The 26,863-nt window shown below is 46.1% G+C and overlaps 1 protein-coding gene across 1 annotated transcript in view; it reads right to left on the bottom strand.

Moving 5' to 3' along the window:
• Positions 1-26,863, bottom strand: part of ACER3 (alkaline ceramidase 3) — a 90,020-nt gene that overhangs the window by 7,319 nt on the left and 55,838 nt on the right. The window contains exons 5-8 of the mRNA XM_068139583.1: positions 25,107-25,188; positions 23,396-23,431; positions 6,787-6,845; positions 2,820-2,921 (exon numbers count right to left, since the gene is read on the bottom strand). Of these exons, the coding sequence (XP_067995684.1) occupies positions 2,820-2,921; positions 6,787-6,845; positions 23,396-23,431; positions 25,107-25,188 (279 nt within the window). The remainder of the gene's footprint in view (positions 1-2,819; positions 2,922-6,786; positions 6,846-23,395; positions 23,432-25,106; positions 25,189-26,863) is intronic.

Genomic DNA, 26,863 nt, shown 5'->3' with positions numbered 1-26,863 from the left:
TAGTTTTCAAAGTCACTCTATAACCACCCACCTGTGTTGGCACAAAAATTCTCTGTCCCATCTGTATCAACCACTTCTAGAGGTGAGGCACCATATTTTATACTCAATACACCTAGCCAGAGCTAGGAGGAAAATGAAGGGACTTGAACATCTCTCCTGTGAAGAAGGACTATGAGAACTGGGACTGTTTAATCTGGAGAAGAGAAGGCTGAGAGGGGATCCTATTAATGTCTATCAATATCTGAAGGGTGGGGTGTCAGTAGGAAGGGACCAGGCTCTTTTCAGTGGCACCCAGTAATAGGACAAGGAATAACAGATACAAGCTAGAACACAGCAAGTTCCACCTCAACATGAGGAGAAACTTCTTTACAGTGAGGGTGATGGAGCACTGGAAAATGCTGCCCAGAGAGGTTGTGGAGTCTCTTTCTCTGGAGACTTTCAAAACCCATCTAGATGCATTCCTGTGTCCCCTGCCCTAGGTGGTCCTGCTTTGGCAGGGGGTTTGTACCCTATGATGTCTGGAGGTCCTTTCCAACTCCTAACATTCTGTGATATTTCTTAAGAAAAGTTTCAACCAAACTCTGTTGGAGTTAATGTTCAGTTGGCCCAACCCAGAGCAGGAACTCCTGAGCCAAAAGAGGCAGATGGAAACAACTAGACTTCTCTACAGAACACTGTGGTCTGGCCCTGACAAAGCAACCTACTGGGACACCACAGATTCAGCAGCTTAACAGTATATTACTCAAGAATGGATTTTCTGGATGTTGGCATCAACCTTCCCATTTTCAAATTGTGGTGGAACACAACCAAGCCAAAAAAGGGAGCCACAGTGCAGCTGTGCAGTTCCAAAGGGACACGCATTAAAAGAACAACCTGTTGGACTGCTGGTCTTTCATCACAGACAGGATATGCAACCATAACCACAGAAGGTTTGGGTTGAAAAGAACCTTTCAAGGTCATCAGATCCAACTCCACTGCAGTCAGCAGGGACATAGAATCATAGAATTGCTAGGGTTGGAAGGGACCTCAAGGATCATCTAGTTCCAAACCCCCTGCTGTGGGCAGGGACACCTCACATCAGATCAGGTTGCTCAGAGTAGCATCCAATCTGGCCTTAAAAACAGCCAGGGATGATCTCCTCCCCGGGCAGCCTGTTCCAGTGTCTCACCACCCTCATGGGGAAGAACTTCCAAACATCCAATCTGAAGCTACTAATTTCTGGTTTTGCTCCATTCCCCTCAGTCCTATCACTCCCTGACACCCTAAAAAGTCCCTCCCCAGCTTTCTTGTAGGCCCCTTCAGATACTGGAAGGCTACAATAAGGTCTCCTCAGAGCTTTCTCCTCTCCAGACTGAACAGCCCCAACTCCCTCAGTCTGTCCTGATAGGAGAGGAGCTCCAGCCCTCTGCTCACCCTTGTGGCCTTTCTCTGGACATGCTCCAGCATGTCCAGATCCTTCCTGTAATAGGATCTGCAACTAGAGCAGGTTGTTTAGAGCCCCAAACAACCTGACCTGGAGTGTTTTCAGGGACTGGGCATCTACTGCCTCTCTGGGCAACCTGGGCCGGTGTCTCACTACCTTAAGTGTAAAATATGTCTTCCTTATATCTGGTCTAAATCTCCCCTCTTTTAATTTAACTTCATTACTTCTTGTCCTCTCACAACAGACCCTGCTAAAAAGGTTGTCCTCATCTTCCTTATAGACCCCTTTTAGGTACTGAAAAGCCATAGAAAGGTCTCTCCAGACCTTCTCCATGCTGAACACGCCAGCTCTCTCAGCTTGTCCTCACAGAAGTGAGGTTCCAGACCTTGCATCATGGTTGTGGCCTCCTCTGGCCCTTTTCAACAGGCCCATGTCTCTCCTGTGCTGAGGACTCCAGAGCTGGACCCAGCAGTGCAGGTGGGGTCCCAGCAGAGCAGAGTAGAGGGGTGGAATTTCCTCCCTCAAATAGCTGGCCACAATGTCTCTGATGCAGCCCAGGACACAATAGTCCTTCTGGGCTGTCAGAGGGTGGGTTCCTACAAGCTTTATCTAGAAGCCTTTTTTTACCCCATTTGGCAATATATTAAACAGAGAAAAAGCCCTTCTTGGCCTCCTCTACAAGTGCTAAGCCAGAAGACTTGAGGCTAATGATGACAGCCAATCATGGTGTACTGCCTCACAGAGTTACTGTTCCAGCAGCTGTTGTTTACTGCTGACAGATATATTGCAACAGATATTTCTTTAACCTGCAGAACTATTGCTGTTGATATTTTCCTTGGAAATGGCAAAAGCAGAAACCAAATGAAGAAAAAAAAACCCAGGCAGGATGAAAACTCCATTCAGATGAAATCAAGTGTGAATAGCAAGCTTTAGCAAGCCACAGATGCTCAAAAATTACTTCAGTGACATTACTTTCTCTCCATTTAAACTGAAGTTTAAGAGAAATACCATCTATTTTTCCAAATAAATCTATTCAAGGATGCAAAAACAAGGACATTAAAGAAATGGCTGAGTGGTGAATTTAGTCATAAGCAAACTGGATAACACCCTCATGAAAGTTTTTTGTAGGCAGCACACCATAGAAAGCAGAAGATGGACTTGAATACACACCAGAGAAAAACCAAAGCTTTGTGCTAAAAGACTTTTAAGAGCTCTGTGGACAAAGTGAAAGAACTCACCTCAAAGTCAAAGAGCTCATTCAAAGTGAAAGAGCTCGCCTCAAACTGAAAGAGCAAAGTGAAAAACTCTCCTCAATGTGAAAGAGCTCACCTTCAAGAGCTCACCTCAAAGTGAAACAACAAAGTGAAAGAACTCCCCTCAAAGTGAAAGAACTCACCTCAATTTATCACAGAAGATGTTGTCCACATTCCAGAGAAAAAATCCCATTAAAAATACAGTTAAAGATGTATAGCCTAGACCTCTAAGCCACGGGTATACCCTAGAGAGAAGAAAAGAAGATAGTTGAGTTCTAGAAGCTTTAAAGGCAGCTAGTAACCTCCATCAATACCATTACATACAAATTATTTTTGTTGTTGTTGTTGTTTTTGTTTTCCAAAGGGGAAAATATCAGCTTCAAATCTCATCTGTTTAAATGCTCTACTACACCTCCTCCTCTCTCTCCTGAATTCACATGCTCCAAGACTGGTCTTATAAATGATCAGCTTTTCCATTTCTGTTGCTCTCCTAAATGCTGCTCTCTCCTAAGGCAGCAAGTGGGGCAACAGAGCCACAGAATCAACCAGGTTGGAAAAGACCTCAGAGATCATCAAGCCCAACTCATTACCTAATACCTCCGGAAAACTAAACCATGGCTTCAAGTGCCACATCCAAGGGAGGGCTACCAGGATGATTAAGGGACTGAAGCACTGCCTGATGAGGAGAGGCTGAGAGCCCTGAAGCTGTTTAGGCTGGAGAGAAGACTGAGAGGAATTTAATAAATGTTTATAAATATCTGAGGGCTGGGGGTCAAGAGAGAGGGGACAGGCTCTGCTCAGTTGCACCCTGTGATAGGATAAGGGATAATAGATATGAACTACAGCACAGGAGGTTCCACCTCAACATGAGGAAGAACTTCTCTACTGTAAGGGTCACAGACCACTGGAACAGGTTCCCCAGAAAGGCTGTGGAGTCTCCCTCTCTGGAGACTTTCAAGACCCATCTGGATGCATTCCTGTGTGACCTGTGCTGGATTCTATGGTCCTGCTCTGGCAGAGGGGTTGGACTTGATGATCTCCAGAGGTCCCTTCCAACCCCTGACATCCTGTGATTGAGAACCATGAGGCACACGGCAGAGACTACACTGATATTCCTGACTCGGGAATAGACATCAGCAAGCCCAGGACATGAAAGAGCACTAAATGGCATGTTATACATGCTGGTAATTAAGTAATTATAGCCAGGATTGTTCAGGGAATAAATGGTGGTGTTTTGTGAAAGAATGAGAGAGAGGCTGGCATCCCTTTTTAATGGGGAACATGCTTTGTGAAGAGAGAATGTTTGCCAAGTTGTAATCTTGGGAAGGAAGCAGATGCAAGAAAGAGATGAAAAGTGTGTGGGAAACAGGCAGGAACAGCAATACATGATGAGGAGAGGAGGAAGCAGCAGCCTGGAAGGTTGTTCTTTGAGATTTTTACCCTAAACTTCAACTTCTGCACTAAGAAATGTGAGTGATAGGAAGGTAATAGGTGTGTTAAGGCAGGAAGAAATAAAATCAGCATGGATAAGTGCTGGCACTGTCAGTGGAAAGACAGGAAAATGTTTGAGCAGCGCAAAGGAAGTAAATCATAGAATGGTTTGGCTTGGAATTGACCTTTCAAGGTCATCTAGTCCAACCTCCTGCAGTCAGCAGGGACATCTTTAACTAGATCAGGTTCTCAGAATGGTTTGGGCTGGAAGGGACCTTTCAAGGTTACCTAGGCTATTCTCCCTGCAATGAGAAGGGACATCTTTAACTAGATGCAAAAGTGACTTCTAGAGAAAAGAAAAGGTACCTTCAGGTTGGCACAGCCTCCCTAGTAAAACTAATTTGAAATTAGGAGTAGTTCAGTAAAAATTTACAAGTAGTTTAAATCTACTTGTCTCCCTATCCCAACTTCCTAACAAGTTTGCACACTATAACCAAGAGGAGAAGCAAGTCTTTGTAGGGCCAGGTTGCAATGAAATAAGGTAGTTAATTAAGAAAATACACTTCAGGTCCCTAGAACTGAATCAAAAGAGTAGGTGGAACTCCAGAGACAGACTTTGCTGGAGGCAAACAATGAATGACACCCTAGGAGGGATAATACCAGCAGTACCAACAGTGACAGAGGATCAGGTAGACTTGTGGGGGATGTGTGTTTGGAAAGCTGCAACTTGGAGAGGGACCTGTGGGTATTGGCTGACATTTGACTGAACATGAATTAGCAGTGTGCCCAGGTGGCCAAGAAAGCCAATGGCATCCTGAGCTTGTATTAGAAGCACTGTGGCCAGCAGGAACAGGGAGGGGATCATCCTCCTTTACTCACCACTGGTGAGACCACACCTCGAGTACTGTGTTCAGTTCTGGGTCCCTCACCCCAGGAAGGACATTGAGGTGCTGGAGGGTGTACAGAGGAGGGCAATAAGGCTGCAGAAGGGCCTGGAGTGCCTGGCCTATGAGGAAGGGCTAAGGGAGCTGGAGATGTTTAGTCTGGAGAAGAGCAGGCTCTCTACAACTACCTGAAGGGAGGTTGGAGCAAGGAGGAGGCAGCCTCTTCTCTTTGGTGTCAAGTGACAGGACTAAAGGAAATGGTTTCAAGCTGCACCAGGGAAGGTTCAGGCTGGATATTAAGAAATATTCCTTCACTGAAAGGGTTCTCAAACATTGGAACAGGCTGCCCAGGGCAGTGGTGGAGTCACCATCCCTGGAGGTGTTTAAGAAATGTGTGGACCTGGCACTTAGGGACACAGTTTAGTGTTGACCCTTCACTGCTAGGCCAAGGGCTGGACTGGATATCTTCGAGGTCTCTTCCAATGAGATACATTCTGTGATTCTGTGAAAATGCTTCAGAAATAATGAGAATGCAGAAGTGTGTGCAATTTGCAGGACTGGAAAGAGAAAAGGCCCAAAGGTTTGTTTAGACAGACAGAAAGAAATTTTAATCTAAGTACCTAGAACTGTGCTCAGTCCTGGTAGAAGAAAAAAATTAAATGATCTGAACTTGATTCAACTTAGTTTCCCTTGGAGGTGAATCAAGATAACATCACTTAAGTTCTCTAGGTTAGCATTAATGTCTCCATGTTTGTGGGTTTGTAAAGTGTCTTTAAACTGATGGTTGTTTCTAAAGCTGCAAACAAGACACTATTAGTTTGAAGCTCTTCTTGCTTAACATTCCCTCATGGGCTGTGGGGATTAATTGGGAGAAGTCAAACCAAATTAACTGGAATTGCAATTGGAAGGTGATCACAGAATCATAGAAGGGTCTGGGTTGGAAGGGACCTCCAAAGCTCATCCACTCCAACCCCCTCTGCACTCAGCAGGGACATTCTCAACTGTTTGCCCAGAGCCCTGTTGAGGCTCACCTTGAACATCTCCAGGGATGGGGCCCCAACCACCTCCCTGGGCAACCTGTTCCAGTGTTCCACCACCCTCACAGCAAAGAACTTGTTACTAAAATCCAATCTAAATCTTCTCTTCTCTAGTTTGAAGCCATTGGCCCTATCCAATCACTGCAGGCCTTTGTAAACAGTTCCTCTGCAGCCTTCTTGCAGTCCTCTTCAGGTACTGGCAGACTGCTGTTAGGTCTCCCTGGAGCCTTCTCTTCTCCAAGCTGCACACCCTCAGCTCCCTCAGCCTGGCCTTGTAGCAGAGGTGCTCCAATCCCCTGATCATTTTTGCGCCCCTCCTCTGGACCTGCTCCATCAGGCCCATGTCCTTCCTGTGTGGAGGGCTCCAGAGGCAGACACAGCACTGCAGGTAAGGTCTCACCAGAGCAAAGCGGCAGAATCACCTCTCTCCATCTGCTGGCCATGCTGCTTTTAATGCAGCTCAGGATGCCTTCTGGGCTGCCAAGTGCCCACTGCTGCCCCCTGTCCAGCTTCTCTTCCATCATCACCCCCTAGTCCTTTTCTGCATGGTTGCTCTCAATTTCATCATCACCCATCCCTTACTGATATCTAGTATTGCTCTGGCCTAGGTGCAGGACGTGAGGAGAACAGCACACAAACTATAATCATGCACCTAAGTAAAGAAGCTTCACCACTGCCAGTTTCTCACATTGAAGCTCACCTCAGGAGGACACAAACACCAAGTTGCATCTTACAATGCTGAGTTACCTGTTACTTACCATAATACTATATAAACAGATCGCAGAACTATAATGGAAACTAGTGTCCCATACATGATCTGGAAATAGAAACAGAGATAAAATTCAGCAGTTAGATACAAGAGATTGTATAACAGTACAGGAGTGAAAAAACATTGAAGCCTCTGTGGGTTTTTACTTCCTAAGTATCAGACAAGTAGTATCCCCTCTAACTTCCTCTCCAGGAAGTCTTCTGTTTGAAGTTTGAAATAAAAGTATGATTATAAACCATGTCCTTTAGGGAATTACCACAGAATAGGGTGGTGGTATGGGGTGGGGTGTGGGTGTGTGTAAGGGACCTCTGGAGATCATCTAGTCCAGCCCCTCTGCTAAAGCAGGATCACCTAGAGTGCATTGCCCAGGATGATGTCCAGGTGGGATCTGAAATTCTCCAGAGAAGGAGATTCCACAATATCTCTGGGCAGCCTGGTCCAGGGCTCTGGCACTCTCACAGGAAAGAAGTTTTTCCTTATGTTTAGGGGAAACTTTCAGTGTTCCACTTTGCGCCCATTGCCCCTTGTCCTGGTGCTGGAGACCACTGAAATTCTGGCCCTACCCTCTTGACCCCCATCTTTAGATAAGCACTGAGAAGACCCTCTCTCAGTCTTGTTCAGGCTAAACAGCCCCAGGTGTCTCAGCCTTTCCTCCTTACAGACATGCTCCAGTCCCCTCAGCATCCTCATGGCTTCTGCTGGACTCTCTCCAGTAGTTCCTTGTCTCTCTTGAACTGGGAAGCCTATAGCTGGGCACAATACTCCTAGTGTGACATCACTAGGGCAGAGTGGAGGGAGAGAACTTCCCTCAGCCTGCTGACCATGCTCTTCTTAATGCACCCCAGAATATCATTTGCCTTCTTGGCCACAAAAGCACATTGCTGGCTCACAATGAACTTGTTTTCCAGCAGGACTCCCAGGTCCTTCTCTGCAGAGCTGCTTTTTGACTTCACAGAAGTCAGCTGTGTGAAAGGTCTGCTTTCCTTTTCTGAGTGAGGAAGTGAACGCTAGATGGCACTCAGAAACCAGCCAGAAATCAGAATGGAGCTGATTCCTATCCCCTGCGTTTCTGTGCATTTCAGTCTAGCATTGCATAAGCATCACCTAAACCTTCTCTCACTGATATTTGATTAATATCTTTTTTCCTGAAAGCAAACACCTGAACAGACTCAGCACCAGGCTGGAAGAAACTTTCCAGGAAGCATGTTAAACCCAACTACTACAGACTGTTGGGATTCAATCTAATTACACAGCAGGAAGGCAGCATGCTCTGAAAAGATCCAGGAGCAAAATCTGGCTCACTGTAGGCTTGATGAATTTGAATGTAATCGCCTGACTTAGAGGAAAAGTCAAAGCAATCATTTATTTTCTGCCTCATGATCTTTTTTCATTCACCACCTTACAATTCACATAACACCATCTCCAAGACTAAAGAGGAAAAGGAATGTGGTCAGTCATGCCTGGAAAGTGATGCAGAAGCCACTGCAGCAGGGGAAGGTGTTCAGACACTGGTAACACTAAATTACTCTCCATGCTTTTTGTTCTTAACGCTGGTCTCCTGCTGCCAAAACCGCAGTTTCTTCTAAGCAGTTGTGCCTTAGAATCATAGAACTGTCATAGGACACTGCAGTGATAAGCAGAGTCCCTCAGGGATCAGTCCTGGGACCTGTCTTGTTCAACATCTTTGTGGGGGACATGGACAGTGGCATTGAGTGCACCCTCAGCAAGTTTGCTGATGACACCAAGCTGTATGGTGCAGCAGACATGCTGGAGGGAAGGGAGGCCATCCAGAGGGACCTGGACAGGCTGGAGAGGTGGGCACAAGCCAACCTCATGAAGTTCAATAAGAGCAAGTGCAGGGTCCTGCATCTGGGTTGAGGCAATCCCAGGCACAAATCCAGGCTGGGCAGGGACTGGCTGGAAAGCAGCCCTGAGGAGAGAGACTTGGGGGTGCTGGTGGAGGAGAAGCTCAACATGAGCTCTCAGTGTGCACTTGCAGCCCGCAAAGCCAATCAGATCTTGGGCTGCATCAGGAGAAGTGTGGCCAGCAGATCAAGGGAGGTGATTCTCCCCCTCTACTCAGCTCTGGTGAGACCCCACCTGGAGTACTGCCTCCAGTTCTGGAGCCCCTGTTACAAGAGGGATATGAAGGTGCTGGAAGGTGTCCAGAGAAGGGCCACAAGGATGATCAGAGGGCTGGAGCACCTCTCCTATGAGGACAGACTGAAGGAGTTGGGGCTGTTCAGTCTGCAGAAGAGAAGGCTCCGAGGTGACCTAATTGTGGCCTTCCAGTATCTGAAGGGGGCCTACAAGAAGGCTGGGGAGAGACTTCTCAGGCTCTCAGGTACTGATAGGACTAGGGGGAATGGAATGAAGCTGGAGGTGGGGAGATTCAGGCTGGATTCAGGAGGAAGTTCTTCCCCATGAGAGTGGTGAAGCCTTGGAATGGGTTGTCCAGGAAGGTGGTCGAGGCCCTGTCCCTGGAGGTGTTTAAGCCCAGGCTGGATGAGGCTCTGGCCAGGCTGACCTAGTGTGGGGTGTCCCTGCCCACGGCAGGGGGGTTGGAACTAGATGATCCTTGTGGTCCCTTCCAACCCTGACTGACACTATGATACTATTATGATACTACTACTATGATACTACTAATATGATACTATGATAAACAGAGATGCTACAGTCCCCTCATGATCTTTGTGACCTTCTGTTGGACTCTTTACAGTAGTTCTGGCAGCCCAGAAATGGACACAATGCTCCAGATGTGGTGTCACCAGGGCAGAGCAAAAGAGAAGAAGAACCTCCCTCGACCTGCTGGACACATTGGTCCTACTGCAACCCAGGATGCCTCTATGGCACATTGTTGTCCCATGGATAACTTACTGCCCATCAGGACTCCACGGTCCTTCTTTCTTCATGGAGCTGCTTTCCAGCAGGTCAAGGCCCTAATGTGAACTGGTACAAGGTGTTATTCCTCCCAGTGGATGCATGTGTTCAGTCATCTGACACCGAACAGGCTGCTGCAGTAATACAAAGTCAGCCTTCCCTTTCCAAAGTCCATAAAGGCAAATTTCCAAGCTCCTTTTAGCTTTAGGGGTGAGGTGAGCAGCACACTGTGTTATCAGTGCATAGAGAGAGAACAAGGCAGACAACAAAGCCTTTATGCTGGACAACAGGTAAAAAGCAAGCTTCAATATTGACTATGCAAAGTCATTCAGCACAGCAGCTCTTTATTTGCATTGAGTGAGATCAAGTATCTCCAGTAACTGAAGTGCTACTACTGTGTTCTGCTCTCTAGAGCTAAACAAAGCAAAACTATTTTTAAAGCTAATTGGTTCTGGTCTGTACTTTATACAAAGCTGTTAGATAATTCCAGTCCTCTTGCTGGGATACAGTTCTTTACCATGAGGGTAGTGGAACACTGCAACAGGTTGCCCAGGGAGGTAGTTGAGACTTGAAAAGGCTCTGGGCCAGCTGATGTAGTTGAGGATGTACCTGCTTACTGCAGTGGGGATTGGACTAGATCATCTTACCTACTTCATAGAATCATAGAATCAACACGGTTGGAAAAGACTCGAGAGATCATCAAGTCCAACCTGTCACCCAACACCTCATGACTAACTATACCATGGCTTCAAGTGCCACATCCAATCCTCTCTTGAACACCTCTAGGGATGCTGACTCCACCACCTCCCTGAGCAGCACATTCCAATGGCAAATTACTCTTTCTGGGAAGAATTTTCTTCCTAACATCCAGCCTAAACCTCCCCTGGTGCAGCTTGAGACTGTGTCCTCTTGTTTTGTCACAGGTTGACTGGGAGAAGAGACCAACCCCCACCTGACTACAATCTCCCTTCAGGTAGTTGTAGAGAGCAAGGAGGTCTCCCCTGAGCCTCCTCTTCTCCAGGCTAAGCAACCCCAGCTCCCTCAGACTCTCCTAATAAGGCTGTGCTCCAGACTTCCCACCAGCCTCATTGCCTAAACCTGACTGATGTTTGAGTTAGCTTCATGTTCAAATTGTTGGTGGTTGTAATGGCAAGATAAGTAATGTAATTGGATGCAATACTATATATTTAATTGTGGCTTCCTTATCCCTATTTGTTCAGAGAGTCCAACAGAAGGCTACAAGGATGATTAAGGGACTGAAGCATTGCTTTATAAGGAAAGGTTGACAGAGAGACCTGGGGCTTTTTTGTCTGAAGAAGAGATGAGTGAGAGGGCCAATGGCATCCTGGCCTGCATCAGGAACAGCATGGCCAGCAGGAGCAGGGAGGTCATTCTGCCCCTGTACACCTTGAGTCCTGTGTCCAGTTCTGGGCCCCTCAGTTTAGGAAGGAGGTTGACTTGCTGGAACGAGTCCAGAGAAGGGCAACAAAGTTGGTGAGGGGTTTAGAACATAAGCCCTATGAGGAGAGACTGAGGGAGCTGGGGTTGCTAAGTCTGGAGAAGGGGAGGCTCAGGAGAGACTTCATTGCTCTCTATACCTGAAGGGAGGTTGTAGACAGGCAGAGGTTGGTCTCTTCTCCCAGGCACCCAGTACCAGAACAAGAGGACACAGTCTCAGGCTGCGCCAGGGGAGGTTTAGGCTGGAGGTCAGGAGGAAGTTTTACACAGAGAGAGTGATTGCCCATTGGAATGGGCTGCCTGGGGAGGTGGTGGAGTCGCCGTCACTGGAGGTGTTCAGGAGGAGACTTGATGGGGTGCTTGGTTGCGTGGTTTAGTTGATTAGGTGGTGTTGGATGATAGGTTGGACGTGATGATCTTGAAGGTCTCTTCCAACTTGGTTTATTCTATTCTATACTAAATATCTGAGGGCTGGGTGTCAGGAAGGAAGGGGACAGGATCTTCTCACTTGTGCCCTGGGATAGGACAAGGGGCAACAGGAAGTTCCACCTCAACGTGAGGAAGAACTTCTCTACTGTAATGGCCACAGAGCACTGGAACAGGCTCCCCAGAGAGGCTGTGGAATTTTCTTCTGTGGAGACTTTCAAGACCTGTCTGGATGCATCCCTGTGTGACCTGAGCTATATTCTATGGTTCTGCTCTGGCAGAGGGGTTGGACTTGAAAATCTCCAGAGGTTCTTTCCAACCTCTAACATTCTGTGACCTTTAGAGGTCCCTTCCAACCCAAACCATTCTATGACATAAATTGGGAAAGAAACCCAAACAAAACCCCCGAGCCATAGCTTGAGCATCGAAGTGCTTGTATCAGTCCAAAGCTAAAGGTAAAAAAGGGACTGCTCAGCTGTGCTAGGTGAGGCATGTTGGTAGAGTTCTTCATCACTGACATGTTGCCTAAAAAGACCTCACCATTTAACAAACACAGATTACATTTCAAAGTTAAATGCCATCTTACATCATCAGCCTCATTTAAAGCAGCCTGTTTCATTTTCCTAATCAAATCCACTCTTTTTTTCTAACAGGGGGATGGCAGGGGGGAAAAAATCACAGAAATGCTCCTCTGGGACCCAAATCATAGTTTGATGCCTTTACTTTGCTGATTTCCTCCTTCCTACAATTTCCATTGCTAAAATGCTCTTCTACAGCAGGTACATGATAAAAGTCTAGCCAGGAAGAGAAATGTCACCCTCATCAGGGTTTGATGACCTTCATGCTTTATCATAGAATGGATTGGACTGGAAGATACCTTAAAGACCATCTAATTACAAGCCCCCTGCCATGGGCAGGGCCAACATCCACTAGATCAGGTTGCTCAAAGCTTCATCCAGCCTGGTTTTGAACACTTCCAGGGATGGGGCACCTACAACCTCTCTGGACAACTTGTTCCAGTGCCTCACCACCCTCACAGTGAAGAAGTTCTTCCTAACATCTAATCTGAATCTACCCTCCTCCAGTCTGTAAGCCATTACCCCATGTCCTATTGCTACATACCCTTGTGAAAAACGTCCTTCTCCAGCTTTCTTACAGGCCCCCTTAAAGCACTCAAATGCTGCAATAAGGTCTCCTCAGAGCCTTCTCTTCTCCAGGCTGAGCAAGTCCAACTCATCAGGTTCTTTGTTGGAGGTGGTAAGCAGTGTTAGACTAAGTCTAGAAAAGCTAAGCTTTTCTAAGAAAGGTGTTATTTTTTTTATACTATGCCTAGAGAAACACAGCTAAGACACATAGCTTTTAATATGCTTATAGGCAGTCCAAGGCCCAGGTAAAACACAGGCTAAAAATGCCATTTTTTTTCAGCAGCTGCTAAAAGCAGTAAAGAGGAAAAGCAAAGAAAAGCTTTCTTTGTAGAGCCTCTGACTTGGTTTCTCCTAGTGTGTTGCTTAATGGCTTGCAGAAGTGGACAGCCTTAATGGAAGGAGGAAGGAGAAAGGGGAAAAGAAAAAACAAAACAAAACCCCAAACCCCAGCAGTGACTGAAGAAAAATCTGCCCACAGCTGACACTTCAATTTCTTGCCCTTTCTGCTCCCCCACACAAACAGGTTGTTAGCAGTAAAACCCATTGGTGTTTAAAAGCCTGTGAAAGCCTGGAACAACAAACTGTTCTGCTCTGCATGCTGCAGTTCTCCCCTTCACACTGGAGGGAAGCTTCGTGGAGGTGTTGCTGTGACATGCAGACTGGAGCTGCACGTTTTGCTCCAGCTGTTTCTTACTAGAGGTCTATAAACCAAGCTACACAACTTCAGTTTATACTTCAGGGATCAGTGCTTACCTTTCCTCCTTTGCCACCCATGGATTTACTATCTTCACCATGCAAAAAATTTGTGAGGCATTATCCACCCACCCCAAGAAGGATCTAGTAGGAAATCAAATCTACCTTATTCAAGCTGACTCACAGATTTTTCAGCTCTTTTAGCTCCCCTTTGTTCTCCTTCTTTAACTAACACATCACTTAAGTGACAGATGAAAACCCAAGCAAGTTTTGTGCCTTTAAATTGTAAGCCAAAGAACACCCTTTGCACTACAACTGAAACAAAAGGAAGCAGCAGAATCTCATCATCTTTTGTTATCACTTGACTGGTTGCCTCTTTTTCAAGATGCAAATAAACCTGCATGCATTTCAGCTTTGAAGCCTGGATCTCTGCAATGAGGACCCTCCAAAGTCTTACTGAGTCACAGTAGATAACCTGACAAGAAGGCTAAATAGGAAACACATCCTTATAATTCACAAATGAGAAGTAAGCATTCCAGAGCTCAGTGTCTGTCAGCACTGATGATGATGTTCAAAAGAGGAAGTGCAGGGTTCTGCACCTGGGCCAGAACAGTCGTCACTATTAGTGCAGACCAGGGGATGAGGTGACAGAAAGCAGCCCTGTGAAAAAAGCCCAGGGGTGCTGATGGACAGGAAGCTGGACATGAGCAGTGTGAGCTTGCAGCCCAGAAGGCCGATCACATCTTGGGCTGCACCAAAAGCAGCAATGCCACAGAGGTGATTCTGTCACTTGGCTCCATTCTGGTGAGACCTCACCTGGAGTACTGTGTCCAGGTCTAGAGCCCTCAGTACTTGGAAGGACATGGACTTGATGGGAGTGGGTCCAGATGAAGGCCATGAAAATGATCAGAGGGTTGGAGCACATCTGCTATGAGGAGAGGCTGAGGGAGCTGGGGGTGTTCAGCCTGGAGAAGAGAAGGCTTCAGAGAGACTTAATAATGACCTTCCAGTACCTGAAGGAGCCTACAAGAAGGATGGGAAGAGATTGTTTACAAAGGCCTGCAGTGATAAGGCAAGGGGCAACAGCTTCAAACTAGAGAAGAGCAGATTTAGACTGGATGTTAGGAACAAGTTCTTTACTATGAGGGTAGTGGAACACTGGAATGGGTTGCCACGGAAGGTGGCTGGAGTCCCATCCCTGGAGATATTCAAGGTGAGGCTCGACAGAGCTCTGGGCAACCTGATCTAGTTGATCTGACTGCAGAAGGGGTTGGGCTGGATGACCTTTGGAAGTCCCTTCCAACCCAGACCATTCCATGATTCTATGTGGAGGCAGTTAGGCAAATCCCATAAATTCTTAGACACAGAGCATGTTTTGGGTTGGAAGGCATCTTTAAAGGTGTTGTAGTCTGCCCCTGCCATGCACTGAGCAGGGACTGACCAGGTTGTTCAGAGCCCCATGCAATCTGACCTGGAAAATTTCCAGGGATGGGACATCTACTATGTCTTGGGGCAACCTGGGCCAGTGTTTCACCACCCTCAGTGTAAAAAAATTTCTTCCTTGTATCTAGTCTGAATCTCCCCTTTTTCAGTTTCAAACCATGCCCCTTGTCCTGTCACATCAGGTCCTGCTAAAAAGGTCTGTCCCCACATTTCTTAGAGGCTTCTTCAAGTACTGAAAGGCCAGAAGAAAATTTCCCCAGAGTCTTCTCTTCTCCAGGCCGAACAGCCCCAACTCTCTCAGCCTGTCCTCACAGCAGAGGGGCTCCAGCAATCCCATCATTGTTGTGGCCTCCTGTGGATCTTCTCCAACAGATCAATGTCTCTCCTATACTGTGGACTCCAGAGCTGCACCCAGCACTGCAAGTTGAGTCTCAGCAGAGCAGCCAGAAGGGCACAATCTCCTTCCTCCACCTGCTGCCCACATTGCTGGGCATGCAGCCCAAGACAGGGTTGGCTTTTGGGCTGTGAGTGCACACTGTCAGTTCATGTCCAGCTTTTCATCAACCAATACCCAAAGTCTTTCTCCACAGGGCTGCTCTCCATCCCTCAGCCTGGACTGATATTGAGGATTCACTTCTCATGGAATTAAGGTTGGTATGGTATTCACATTGAGGGGAGCATACAAAATTGGTTCTTCATCTACCCTTCTAGTAGGTAAAGCATCAATAGCCTTATACTTCCAGTTCTCTGTTTCCTCTGCTCCTGGCCTTCTTAATAAAGTCAATCTATCAGCCTCAAATATTAGTGTACACATGGAGAAGTGTCCACACTGAGTGATTTTGGGTTCTTGGCAACCACTGCTTAGCTATTAATGTACCAACCAGTTATCAAAACACAGGTACCCAAATCACTTATAAGATAGAAACTGTGTTTGCAATTTACCATGAAGAAAACTGACCTCTGCATCTTCTTGGATTTCTGGAAAAGAAAACTGAGCAGAGAGAAAAAGGGAGGACAATCTCCACTATGGCAGGAAAATAATCAGCATAATTATGGCTGTTTAGGACCACAGGCTGCTTTGACAGCTCCTGAATAAACTAATTCAGATTGCCTTGGTTTGGTCCTCTTCAGAGGCATGTGACTGACACAGAAGTTACTGCTTCAGCTCTCTGGAGCTTCTGGGGCACTGCAACAGTAAATTAAGCTACCCCTTCAATGATATGAAAGAATCCAGTGCCGAGCCACAAAGATTCTGCAGGGTGTGTAACTTCTCCCTTCTGAGGAAAGGCTGAGGGAGCTGGGGTTGTTTAGCTCGGAGAAGAGGAGCCTGAGGGATGACCTCAGTATCACAGTATCACAGTATAACTAAGGTTGGAAGAGATCTCGAGGATCATTGAGTCCAACCTATCAACACAGACCCCATGACTAGACCATGGCACCAAGTGCCACGTCCAATCCCCTCTTGAACACATCCAGGGATGGTGACTCCACCACCTCCCTGGGCAGCACATCCCAATGACGAATGACTCGCTCGGTGAAGAACTTCCTCCTCACCTTGAGTCTAAACTTCCCCTGGCGTAGCTTGAGACTGTGTCCTCTTGTTCTGGTGCTGGTTGCCTGGGAGAAGAGACCAACCCCTTCCCGGCTATAACCACCTTTATTCATGTTTACAATGGCAGTGTGGGAGGATGCAGCCAGGCTCTGCTCAGTGATGTCCAGTGATAGGACAAGGGGCAATGGGTGTAAGGTGGAGAGTGACAGAACTGGAGCAGGCTGCCCAAAGAGGTTGTGGAGTCTCCTCCTCTGGAGACATTCAAAATCCACCTGGGTGCATTCCTGAGTGACCTACTCTAGGTGACCCCGCTCTGGCATGGGGGTTGGGTGGTCTTTCAAGGTCCCTTCAAACCCCTAACTCCAATGCCTGTATTTACTTCTGTCACTGCTGCTGCAAATTCACTGGTCATATTATACTGTGACCAGTGAACTTATCCAGGCACTCCTTCCCTCTGTCCCTTGGTGATCTATGTGCAGTTTTGAACAAAAATTTGATATACATACTTGTTTGGAACAATTATTTGCCCAGCAGTGCATCATCTTCCATTTTGAACGTGAGCTGGCAAGGGTCACTTGACACCACAAAAGGTAGCTGTGTTCTGGGCTGCATCCAAAGCAGTGTGACCAGCAGGAGGAGGGAGGTGATTCTGCTCCTCTGCTCTCCTGCTACCCTATATGGAGTACTGTGTCCAGTTATGGTGTCCCCAGCATAAGAGGGACATGCTGGAGTGGGTCCACAGGAGGCCACAAAGAACACCAGAGGGCTGGAGAAAGCCAATTGTACTCTGGACTGCATCAAGAGAAGTGTGGCCACCAGGTCAAGGGAGGCGATTCTCTCCCTCTAGTCCACTCTAGTGAGACCCCACATGGAGTACTGTGTCCAGTTCTGGAGCCCCTACTAGAAGAAAGATCTAGAGGTGTTGGAATATGTCCAGAGAAGGGCCACGAGGATGATCAGAGGGCTGGAGCTCCTCTCCTATGAGGACAGACTGAAGGAGTTGGGGTTGTTGAGTTTGGAGAAAAGAAGGTTCTGAGGAGACCCTCTTGTGACCTTCTAGTATCTGAAGGGGCCTACAAGAAAGCTGGGGAGGGACTTTTTAGGGTGTCAGGGAGTGATAGGACTAGGGGGAATGGAGCAAAACTAGAAGTGGGTAGATTCAGTGTGGATGTTCTTCCCCATGAGGGTGGTGAGACACTGGAACAGGTTGTCCAGGTAGGTGGTAGAAGCCTCGTCCCTAGAGGTTTTGAAGGCCAGGCTGGATGTGGCTCTGAGCAACCTGATGTAGTGTGAGGTGCCCCTGCCCATGGCAGGGGGGGTTGGAACTAGATGATCTTTGAGGTCCCTTCCAACCCTGACAATTCTGTGATTCTATGATCATTAGAGTGCAACCCTCCTGGCAAAGGAGGATCACCTAGGTCAGGGGATACAAGAATGAAGCCAGGTGGGTTTTGAAATTCTCCACAGAAGGAGAGTCCACAATCTCTCTAGGCAGTCTGTACCAGTGCTCACAGTAGAGAACTGTCTCCTTGTGTTGACATGTAACCTGCTGTATTCTAGTTTGTACCCATTGTTACTTTTCCTGCCACTGGGTACCAACAAAAAGAGCCTGGAACCTTCATCTTGACACACACCACTCAGATATTTATAGACATTAAGATGATCCCTTCTCAGCCTTCTTTTCTCCAGACTAAACAGCCCCAGCTCTCTCAGTCTTTCTTCATAGGAGAGATATTCAAGTCCCACAGTCATCCTCATAGCTCTCCACTGAACTCTCTCCAGCAGAGAGAGTCTTGCATTGGGGAGCCCAAAACTAGACACAGTATCCCAGCTGTGGCCTCATGAATATCTTGCTGTCCACTAGGACTCCAAGGTCTTTCTCCATGGAGCTGTTTTTCAGCAGGATGACCCCTAGTCTGTACTGGTGCCTGGTGTTATGCTTCCCCAGATACACATAACCTGGTCCATTACTGAATGAAATTTTGATTGTTACAAGTGTACAGCCACCAGATGGTATGTAGCCAGTAAACAAATCAGGATAGAGAACACTCCTTTGCAGGTAACAGCTTTCTAGGTTGTGTCATGTTTAAAAGCAGGCTCCTTGTGAGACTTCAGTCTGCAAGTTAACTGCTAGGGTCATTTCTCCTACTTCCAGGGCCCTCTTGTATTTGCGTGTCTATGGCTCACCCCACACCAGCAGCTTGCCTTGCCCCAGCCTTTCCCTTGTATAAGCACAAATGTACATGTGGTAAAGAAGGATAAGCAACTAATCTGATTTAAAACTAATCCTGTTCAGTTCCCCAATCAAATTCATATCAGGGAGTAAATTTGTCTGCCAGATGGGAAAGAGGGGAGAGGCAGAGATGTCTTCTTTGACAGTGATGCTGGCTTAAAAACAATGAGGAAGCTGGGATGTTGGGTTGTTTAACACCATGGAAATCAGGTAATATTTGTGCTCTAGGCTGAGAGATTTTGACATAAACAAGGCAATACATGCTTGGTAAAGGCCACTCCTGTCTTTTACTTAATTGATGAGGTAGCAAAAACCTATCAGATCAATTGTCAGGCAGGGAAGTGGCTTTTTTCCCCCCTTTCTAATGATCCATAGCCTCCAACTGACCAAAACATGCATCTCGCCCCTCCTGTGGTTAAAGCACTGTGACCCTTAAAGATCTGCAATCTGTGGATGCAGAAAAAGAAGTTGGGCTCCATTGCCACTGTGCCATGAATAACAAACTGCAATCCCCTTCATGCCCTGCTGGCAGTAATTTAGAAGTCAAAGTTGGGGAGGAAAGTAGAAAGTAATTAACTAAAAAACAAGGCTTGGATGCTGGCTACCTACTCAATGTAAAAAGGACCCTTTCCACTCTTGTTGCTCTCTTTGCAGAGAGAAAAAAAATCAGGCTGAAACAATGAACAATACAAAGCTGTCCATGTAGTTACTCCCCTTTTTGCAGGGCTGACAAATGAGAATGATCACAGACAAATACCTAGAGGAATCAAATGCTACTTGATGTCCCAATGCTACTTTTGAACACTGTTAAGGATCAAGAATGTGATTTAAATCACGACTGCATGAGTGTACCTAGCTTGACTTCAAGTCTGTGCAATCCATTCAGTTGGAAAAATGCTTCCTGGAATTATGTTGAGGAGAGGTTTGTTTTGGTGCACTCTAAAATCAAGGACAAATATTAAGAGAAGAGTCTTGCTTAGCTATGCAGGCAGGGAAATGCTCCCTCTGGATTTACAACACACTTGGCAATGATGGTGAAAAAAATGAGTGCAGAACTTGCCTGGAATTTGGCAACAGCTATTGTGTTCTCCATAAAGATCAATTTGGAAGGAGCTGTTGTAAAAAGCCCAGCACTTCCATGGCTTTAAATCTCTTCTACATTGATTCCTCATGTATAAATTACAACAGGGAATTTGTATTTTGAATCTGAGAGAAACCAGATGCAAAAAAAACTAATTAAAAGTCTGGGGCAACAGCTTAAAGTTTCCCTATTTCCAAAGAATTCCTAACATCTCTTGCCTTAGATTTGTGACATGAGACAATACCTTTGTTGAGGTATCCAACTGGAATATGGTGGAGCTGTGATATATTTATTGCAGTAAATGTGGGTTGAGCAGATGATCGATTCAAGAAACAAAAGCCCAATATCAGCACTAAATCCTGCCACTGTTGTTAATAAAACTACTTGAAGTCACTTCATCCAGAACCAGTTACAACCAGCTCAGTAGAAGCATAAAAATTTGCTTCTTTCACCCCAGCCAGCAATGTAAGTAGGGGAAAAAAGAAAATAATTGATTTTTGTTTGTTTTTCTTACAGTATCACAGCATGTTAGGAGTTGGAAGGGATCTCTGGAGATCTTCAAGTCCAACCCCCCTGCCAGAGCAGGATCATAGAATCCAGTGCACAGGATCAGGACAGGAACAGGACAGTTCACACAGGAACAGATCCAGGTTGGCTTTGAAAGTCTCCAGAGAAGGAGACTCCACAACTTCTCTGGGCAGCCTGTTCCAGTGCTTGGTGATCCTCACAGTAAAGAAGGTGCTTCCTCCTGTTGAGGTGGAACTTCCTGTGCTGTAGTTTACATCCATTTTCCCTTGTCCTATAACAGGGCACAAGTGAGCAGAGGCTGTTCCATCCTTCTTGACACCCAGCCCTCAGATATTTATAGACATTTATTAGATCCCTTCTCAGTCTTCTCTCCAGACTAAATAGCCCCAGGGCTCTCAGCTTCTCTTCACAAGAAGACTCCAGTCCCTTCATCATCCTCACAACCCTCCACTGGATTCCAGTAGGTCCCTGTCCCTCTTGAACTGGGGAGCCCAGAACTGGATGCAATACTTAACATGATCAGAAAACTCCTGCAAGTTTCTCTTTTTTTCTACAGGTAGAGTGAACAATTTGTGTTTCTAGGAGAGATTATTTGGAGCAGCTGGGATTTTATTTCATTCATGAGAGCTTCATTAATCCACCATCAGGAATCAGGAATCATTTTTAGAGCTGCTGATGCAGCAGGCACATTTTGACAAGCGATGGCACTGCCAGTTTCACAAATGAAGGCTTTAAAGCTCTGCTCCTGCAAAGAGCTCAGTGCTTTTGCTTGGCAATTTTTCAGCTGTTATCTCTAATCAAAAAATCATAAATGAGGGGAAACTACTCAAGGCATACATAAAGGAGCATGATTTCTAACCTCCTGTGAAGAAGCAAGTAATAGAAGTCCTATCCACACAGGCAGTTGATGCATATTAATAGTCCTGGGCTACTTGGATCAAATATTCCATTAAACCTGTGGGACCATAGCAACCAGCCTGCTATGTAGCCCTGGAAGACATTTGGTGTCTGAACTCAGCTTGAATTTGCACACAGTAAAACTGAGCAGTTAAAAAAAATATTGTAAGACATAGTGGAGAGAAGAATGTGGAACTGTCACCCAGCCATGCTGTGATGTTGGGTCATTGTTTCACAGCAGCTGCTAATGGACAGAAGGGGACAAAGATTCATTAAGCCCTTCCTTTCACACATACTGTAGCCCATAGGGAGGGTCATAGAATCATAGAATGGTCTGGGTTGAAAAGGACTTCCAAAGGTCATCTAGTCCAATCTCCTCTGTAGTCAGCAGGGGCATCCTCAACTACATCAGTTTGTTCAGAGCCCTGTTGAGACTCACCTTGAATACCTTCAGGGATGGGGCCACAATTACCTCTCTGGGCAACCTGGTCCAGTGCTCCCCTACCCTCACAGTATCACAGTATAACTAAGGTTGGAAGAGACCTTGAGGATCATCAAGTCCAACCTATCAACACAGACCTCATGACTAGACCATGGCACCAAGTGGCATGTCCAGTCCCCTCTTGAACACCTCCAGGGACAATGACTCCACCACCTCCCTGGGCAGCACATTCCAATGATGAACGACTCTCTCAGTGAAGAACTTTCTCCTCACCTTGAGCTTAAACTTCCCCTGGTGCAGCTTGAGACTGTGTCCTCTTGTTCTGGTGCTGGTTGCCTGTGCAGAACTCGTTCCTAATATACCATCTAGATCTGCTCTTAGAATCATAGTATCGTTAGGGTTGGAAGGGACCTCAAGGATCATCTAGTTCCAACCACTCTGCCATGGGCAGGGAATAGAATCATAGCTCTTGTCACCTTGTTACTGATGAAACCCATGTGAAGTATTAGGCCAAATGGTAAAAGGCAACATGCGATAAACCATCCTGGGTTTGTAGGTCACCAAGTAAGAATACAGCAAGATGACAGGAAGCAACACTGCTTAAAGGCAAAAGGCAAAGTATGCTTGACTTCCATTTTCCTTCTGCATGTAAAACCCTGTCAAACATCACAGAATGGTTTGGGCTGGCAGGAACCTTGAAGATCACCTGAGAGGACACCTCATTGCTCTCCACAACTCCCGGAAGGGACATCAGAGTGAGAAAGAGGCAGCCACTTCTCCTTGGTGGCAAGCAACAGAATTAGAGGAAATGGTTTCAAGCTGCACCAGGGGAGGGTCAGGCTGGGTATTAGGAAATACTTCTTCATAGAGAGAGTTATCAAACATTGCAATGGTCTGCCCAGGGCAGTGGTGCCAGCAGTGTGCTCAAGTGGCCAAGAAGGCCAATGGCATCCTGGCATGCATCAAGAATAATGTGGCCAGCAGGAGCAGGGAAGTCATTCTGCCCCTGTACTCTGCATTGGTTAGGCCACACCTTGAGTACTGTGTCCAATTCTGGGCCCCTCAATTTAAGAAGGACATTAAGAAACTTGAATGTGTCCAGAGAAGGGCAACAAGGCAGGGGAGAGGCTTCAAGCACAAGCCCTACAAGGAGAGGCTGAGGGAGCTGGGGTGGTTTAGCCTGGAGAAGAGGAGGCTCAGGAGAAACCTTATTGCTGTCTACACTTGAAGGGTGGTTGTAGCCAGCAGGGGATTGGTCTCTTCTCCCAGGCAACCAGCACCAGAACAAGAAGACACAGTCTCAAACTGCACCAGGGGAAGTTTAGGCTGGAGGTGAGGAGAAAGGTCTTCACTGAGAGAGTCATTCGTCATTGGAATGTGCTGCCCAGGGAGGTGGTGGAGTCACCATCCATGGAGGGGTTCAAGAGGGGACTGGATGTGGCACTTGGTGCCATAGTCTAGTCATGAGGTCTGTGGTGACAGGTTGGACTTGATGATCTTTGAGGTCTCTTCCAACCTTGGTGATACTGTGGTGGAATCACCATCCCTGCAGGTGTTTAAGCAGCCTGTGGACTTGGTGCTTAGGGTTTAATGTTGAACCTTCAGTGCTGGGTCGAAGGTTGGACTGGATGATCTTTAAGTCTCTTCCAGTTGGATGTTTTCTGTGATTCTTTGATCATCAAGTTCCAACCCCACTGCCATGGGCAGGGCCACCTCGCACTAGACCTGGTTGCTCAAGGCCCTACCATCACTTAGCGGCCCCCTAAAGCAGCAGCACAGTTTAAAACCAAGATCAGCTTCTCCAACAGAGCAAGACTTACCTGATGGAATACAGGTTCCTTCAAATTCAAGTAAACCTGGGAAGATTAAAAAGAAAAGGGAGAAATAATTTGCAACAGAGAACAATTGCAACATTATTCATCTAACTACTGCCAAGACTCGTTCTGTCAGAATGAAGTTGTCTGCCCATGCACCATTAAAGGTTGATTAAAGACCTGAAGTTTCCTCTGGCAAAACCTGAGGTTTTAACTGTGGAATTATTTTCAATTAAGAGGCACGAATTGAGACATTAACATGTAGAATCTCCTTGTTTAAAGAGAGCTGCATCACCAACAAACCAATTAAGATGCAGGAATTACCCAGCCCCATTCTCAATCTGCGTTACAAGAAGCAAGTGTACTCTGCTTTGATTTGCTGTTATCAATATTTTGGAGAAGGCATTAACATCTCTATTCAGGTCACCAAAAGCTGCTGGCTCCTCCTGTCGTTAATGCAGTGCATTGAATTGCTGCTTTCAAATAGAGAAGGGGAGGAGGATGTAAGGATAAGGTGGCACAAGTGTAAAAACCTGCAGGAGGCCCAGAACAGGCAAGTATTTTAAAAGCAAAAAATGACCTCTAATATTTCTAAGAAAGGATTATCAACCAAAATCATGAAGGAGCTTCCACCTGTGGTTGACTCATTTTATTCATAAAAGGAGCACACTGAGAAAGAGAATCAAGTTCACCATGACACAGGAAAAACTCCTTTAAATTTTTTTTAGCAGCTCATCCTGGCTGTTGTTTTAGAACTCCAGTCAGTATCCTGGACTGGGTGGCAGAGCTCACTGTCTGCAGCCTGTTGAACACAACTATTCTGATTTCTGCAGATGAATTCAAGCCAGGGGAGATGAGGAATGCAGCTTTTATCCAAGGTGCCGTAATAAGTCCATGGTGATTGTTTTTCTCATATGCCTCTTAGAGCTTCTCTTCTTCATTTATTCTACACAGTGCTTTAGATAGAAAGGTTGCCCAGGTGGACAAGAAGGCCAACGGCATCCTGGCCTGCATTAGGAATAGTGTGGCCAGCAGGAGCAGGGAAGTCATTGTGCCCCTGTACTCTGCATTGGTTAGGCCACACCTTGAGTCCTGTGTCCAGTTCTGGGCCCTTCAGTTTAAGAAGGACATTGAGACACTTGAATGTGTCCAGAGAAGGGCAACAAGGCTGGTGAGAGGCCTTGAGCACAGCCCTATGAGGAGAGGCTGAGGGAGCTGGGATTGTTTAGCCTGGAGGAGGCTCAGGGGAGACCTCATTACTCTCTAGAACTACCTGAAAGGTGGTTGTAGCCAGGAGGGGGTTGGTCTCTTCTCCCAGGCAACCAGCACCAGAACAAGAGGACACAGTCTCAAGCTGCACCAGGGGAAGTTTAGGCTCTAGGTGAGGTGAAAGTTCTTCACTGAGAGTGTCATTCGCCATTGGAATGCGCTGCCCAGGGAGGTGGTGGAGTCACCATCCATGGAGGGGTTCAAGAGGGGATTGGACGTGGCACTTGGTGCCATGGTCTAGTCATGAGGTCTGTGGTGACAGGTTGGACTTGATGATCTTTGAGGTCTCTTCCAACCTTAGTGATACCCTGATACTGTTTCAGGATTCTCTTTGGCTAGCATATAATTTTTCCCAACAGAATAATAATTGCTCCTTCTTGACTCTTCCTTTACTAGCAAGGAAAAACAACCTACAGGTGAAAATGGCACATTAGAGGAAGTTACTTACTATGCTGACTACGAAGCTGTATGTTATTAACAAGAAGAGCAGTGGATAATTGACTGTGTTCTTGTACTTGAAACATTCATACCTGGAACAGAAGATAAAGGAGAGTGATAACATTCAGCACTTACCATACAAAAGGATGCATTTTTTCAAGGTATATTATCCCCAAATTGGTAAGAAAATTGATCTAAATGAGCCCTAGGCCCTTCAAAAGTTTTAATTTTCAGATGACAATTCAGACTTTTACAGATAACTGTTGGGCTTTTTTTTTTCATCTACTGCAAAAAAAAACCCCCACCTCCCCAATAAGCTCATGTATATACAAAAAAAAAATATACAGGAAAAACCCAGTTGGTGGGAAGAGTTTGAGAAGCAGAAGTGGTTTCAGGAGGTGATAATGGATGGCAAATTAGAAATGAGTTTAAAATGCACTGCAGCTGCCAAAAGCCCACCACATCTGTGAGCTAAAGGCAGCGTGGGAAAGGGACTGCCTCACAAAACAGTGATCTGGGGAACTGCAGATTGTTTATGGCTTTAGTACAGTCACAGTGCAGTAAATTTGCTAGATTGAGTACTGGTAGAAGTGGAAAGCAAAACCAGCTAATTGCTCCCAGTATGTAAAACAACTAATTAAAATGAGCTTCACTCCCTACACTATACTTCAGTCACAGTTGGGATGGAATTACCCAGGCACACCCCAGACCATTTCTCCACCAGGGAAAAAAAAAAAAAAGGCCAAAAACCTCAACAAAAATGAACTTTGAGAAGGAAAAAAGTATCATCAGGGCTAGAGAAATTGTCTCTGTAACTTCAAGTGACACCTAGGCAGTTTATTTCATAGAATCACAGAATGGTTTCAGTCAGAAAAGACCTCCGAGATCATCAAGTCCAACCATCAACCTAAGACCACTGTGGCCATTAAAGCATGTCCCAAAGTGCCATGTCCACATGCTTATTGAACACCTCCAGGGACAAGACCAACCATCTTATTAATAAGTATCTGAAGGTGTGGGTGTCAAGAAGAAGGGGCCAGTCTCTTTGCAGTGGTGTTCTGTGATAGGGCAATGGACAGTGCGTGGATACAAACTGGAACACAAGAAGTTCCACCTCAACATGAGGAAAAACTTCTTTACTGTAAGGGTGATGGAGCACTGGAGCAGACTGCCCAGAGAGGTTGTGGAGTCTCCTCTGGAGACTTTCAAGACCCATCTGGATGTGCTGCTGAGCGACCTGCCCTAGCTGATCCTGTTTTGGTAATGAGGTTTAACTCAATCTTCAGAGGTCCCTTCCAACCCCTACAATTCTGTGATTCTCTAACTCTACATTTAATTACAAGCTTTTGGGAACAAACATTCTGGTGGAGGAATAAAAGGGAACAAATTACAAATATGCAGGAATATAAGGGTTAAAAAAAATAAGTAAAAACCAAAATCTACCAGGCAGCTCCAAGTGCTCCATTGCAAAATGGCTTTGCCAAGGTGATTACACAGCTTGAGAGTCAGGAGGACTGAATGATGTGTAAGGGAATGTCCTGCAGAACCACCCCACTACCTACCTTCCAGAAAACCAAAATAGTTATTAAAGTCCTTGTAAACCAAACATTAGCTCATTCCTCAGAACATTTTAATTACTGCCAAGCATACATACACAGAATCTTATCAGAGCTAGAAATGCAGCAAAAAAACCCTTCAAGATAATACGTTAACCACTGCACAAAGTGAGCAGGATTATTCTTTTCTTTCTTTTTTCCCCTAACAGAT

Source organism: Melanerpes formicivorus, unplaced genomic scaffold (assembly GCF_026170545.1).
Source record: "Melanerpes formicivorus ecotype bairdi unplaced genomic scaffold, bMelFor1.0.p_v2 SCAF_1, whole genome shotgun sequence".
Classification (NCBI taxonomy): domain Eukaryota; kingdom Metazoa; phylum Chordata; class Aves; order Piciformes; family Picidae; genus Melanerpes; species Melanerpes formicivorus.
Note: the sequence above shows the minus strand (reverse complement) of the source record. Positions and strands in the feature narration are given on the sequence as shown.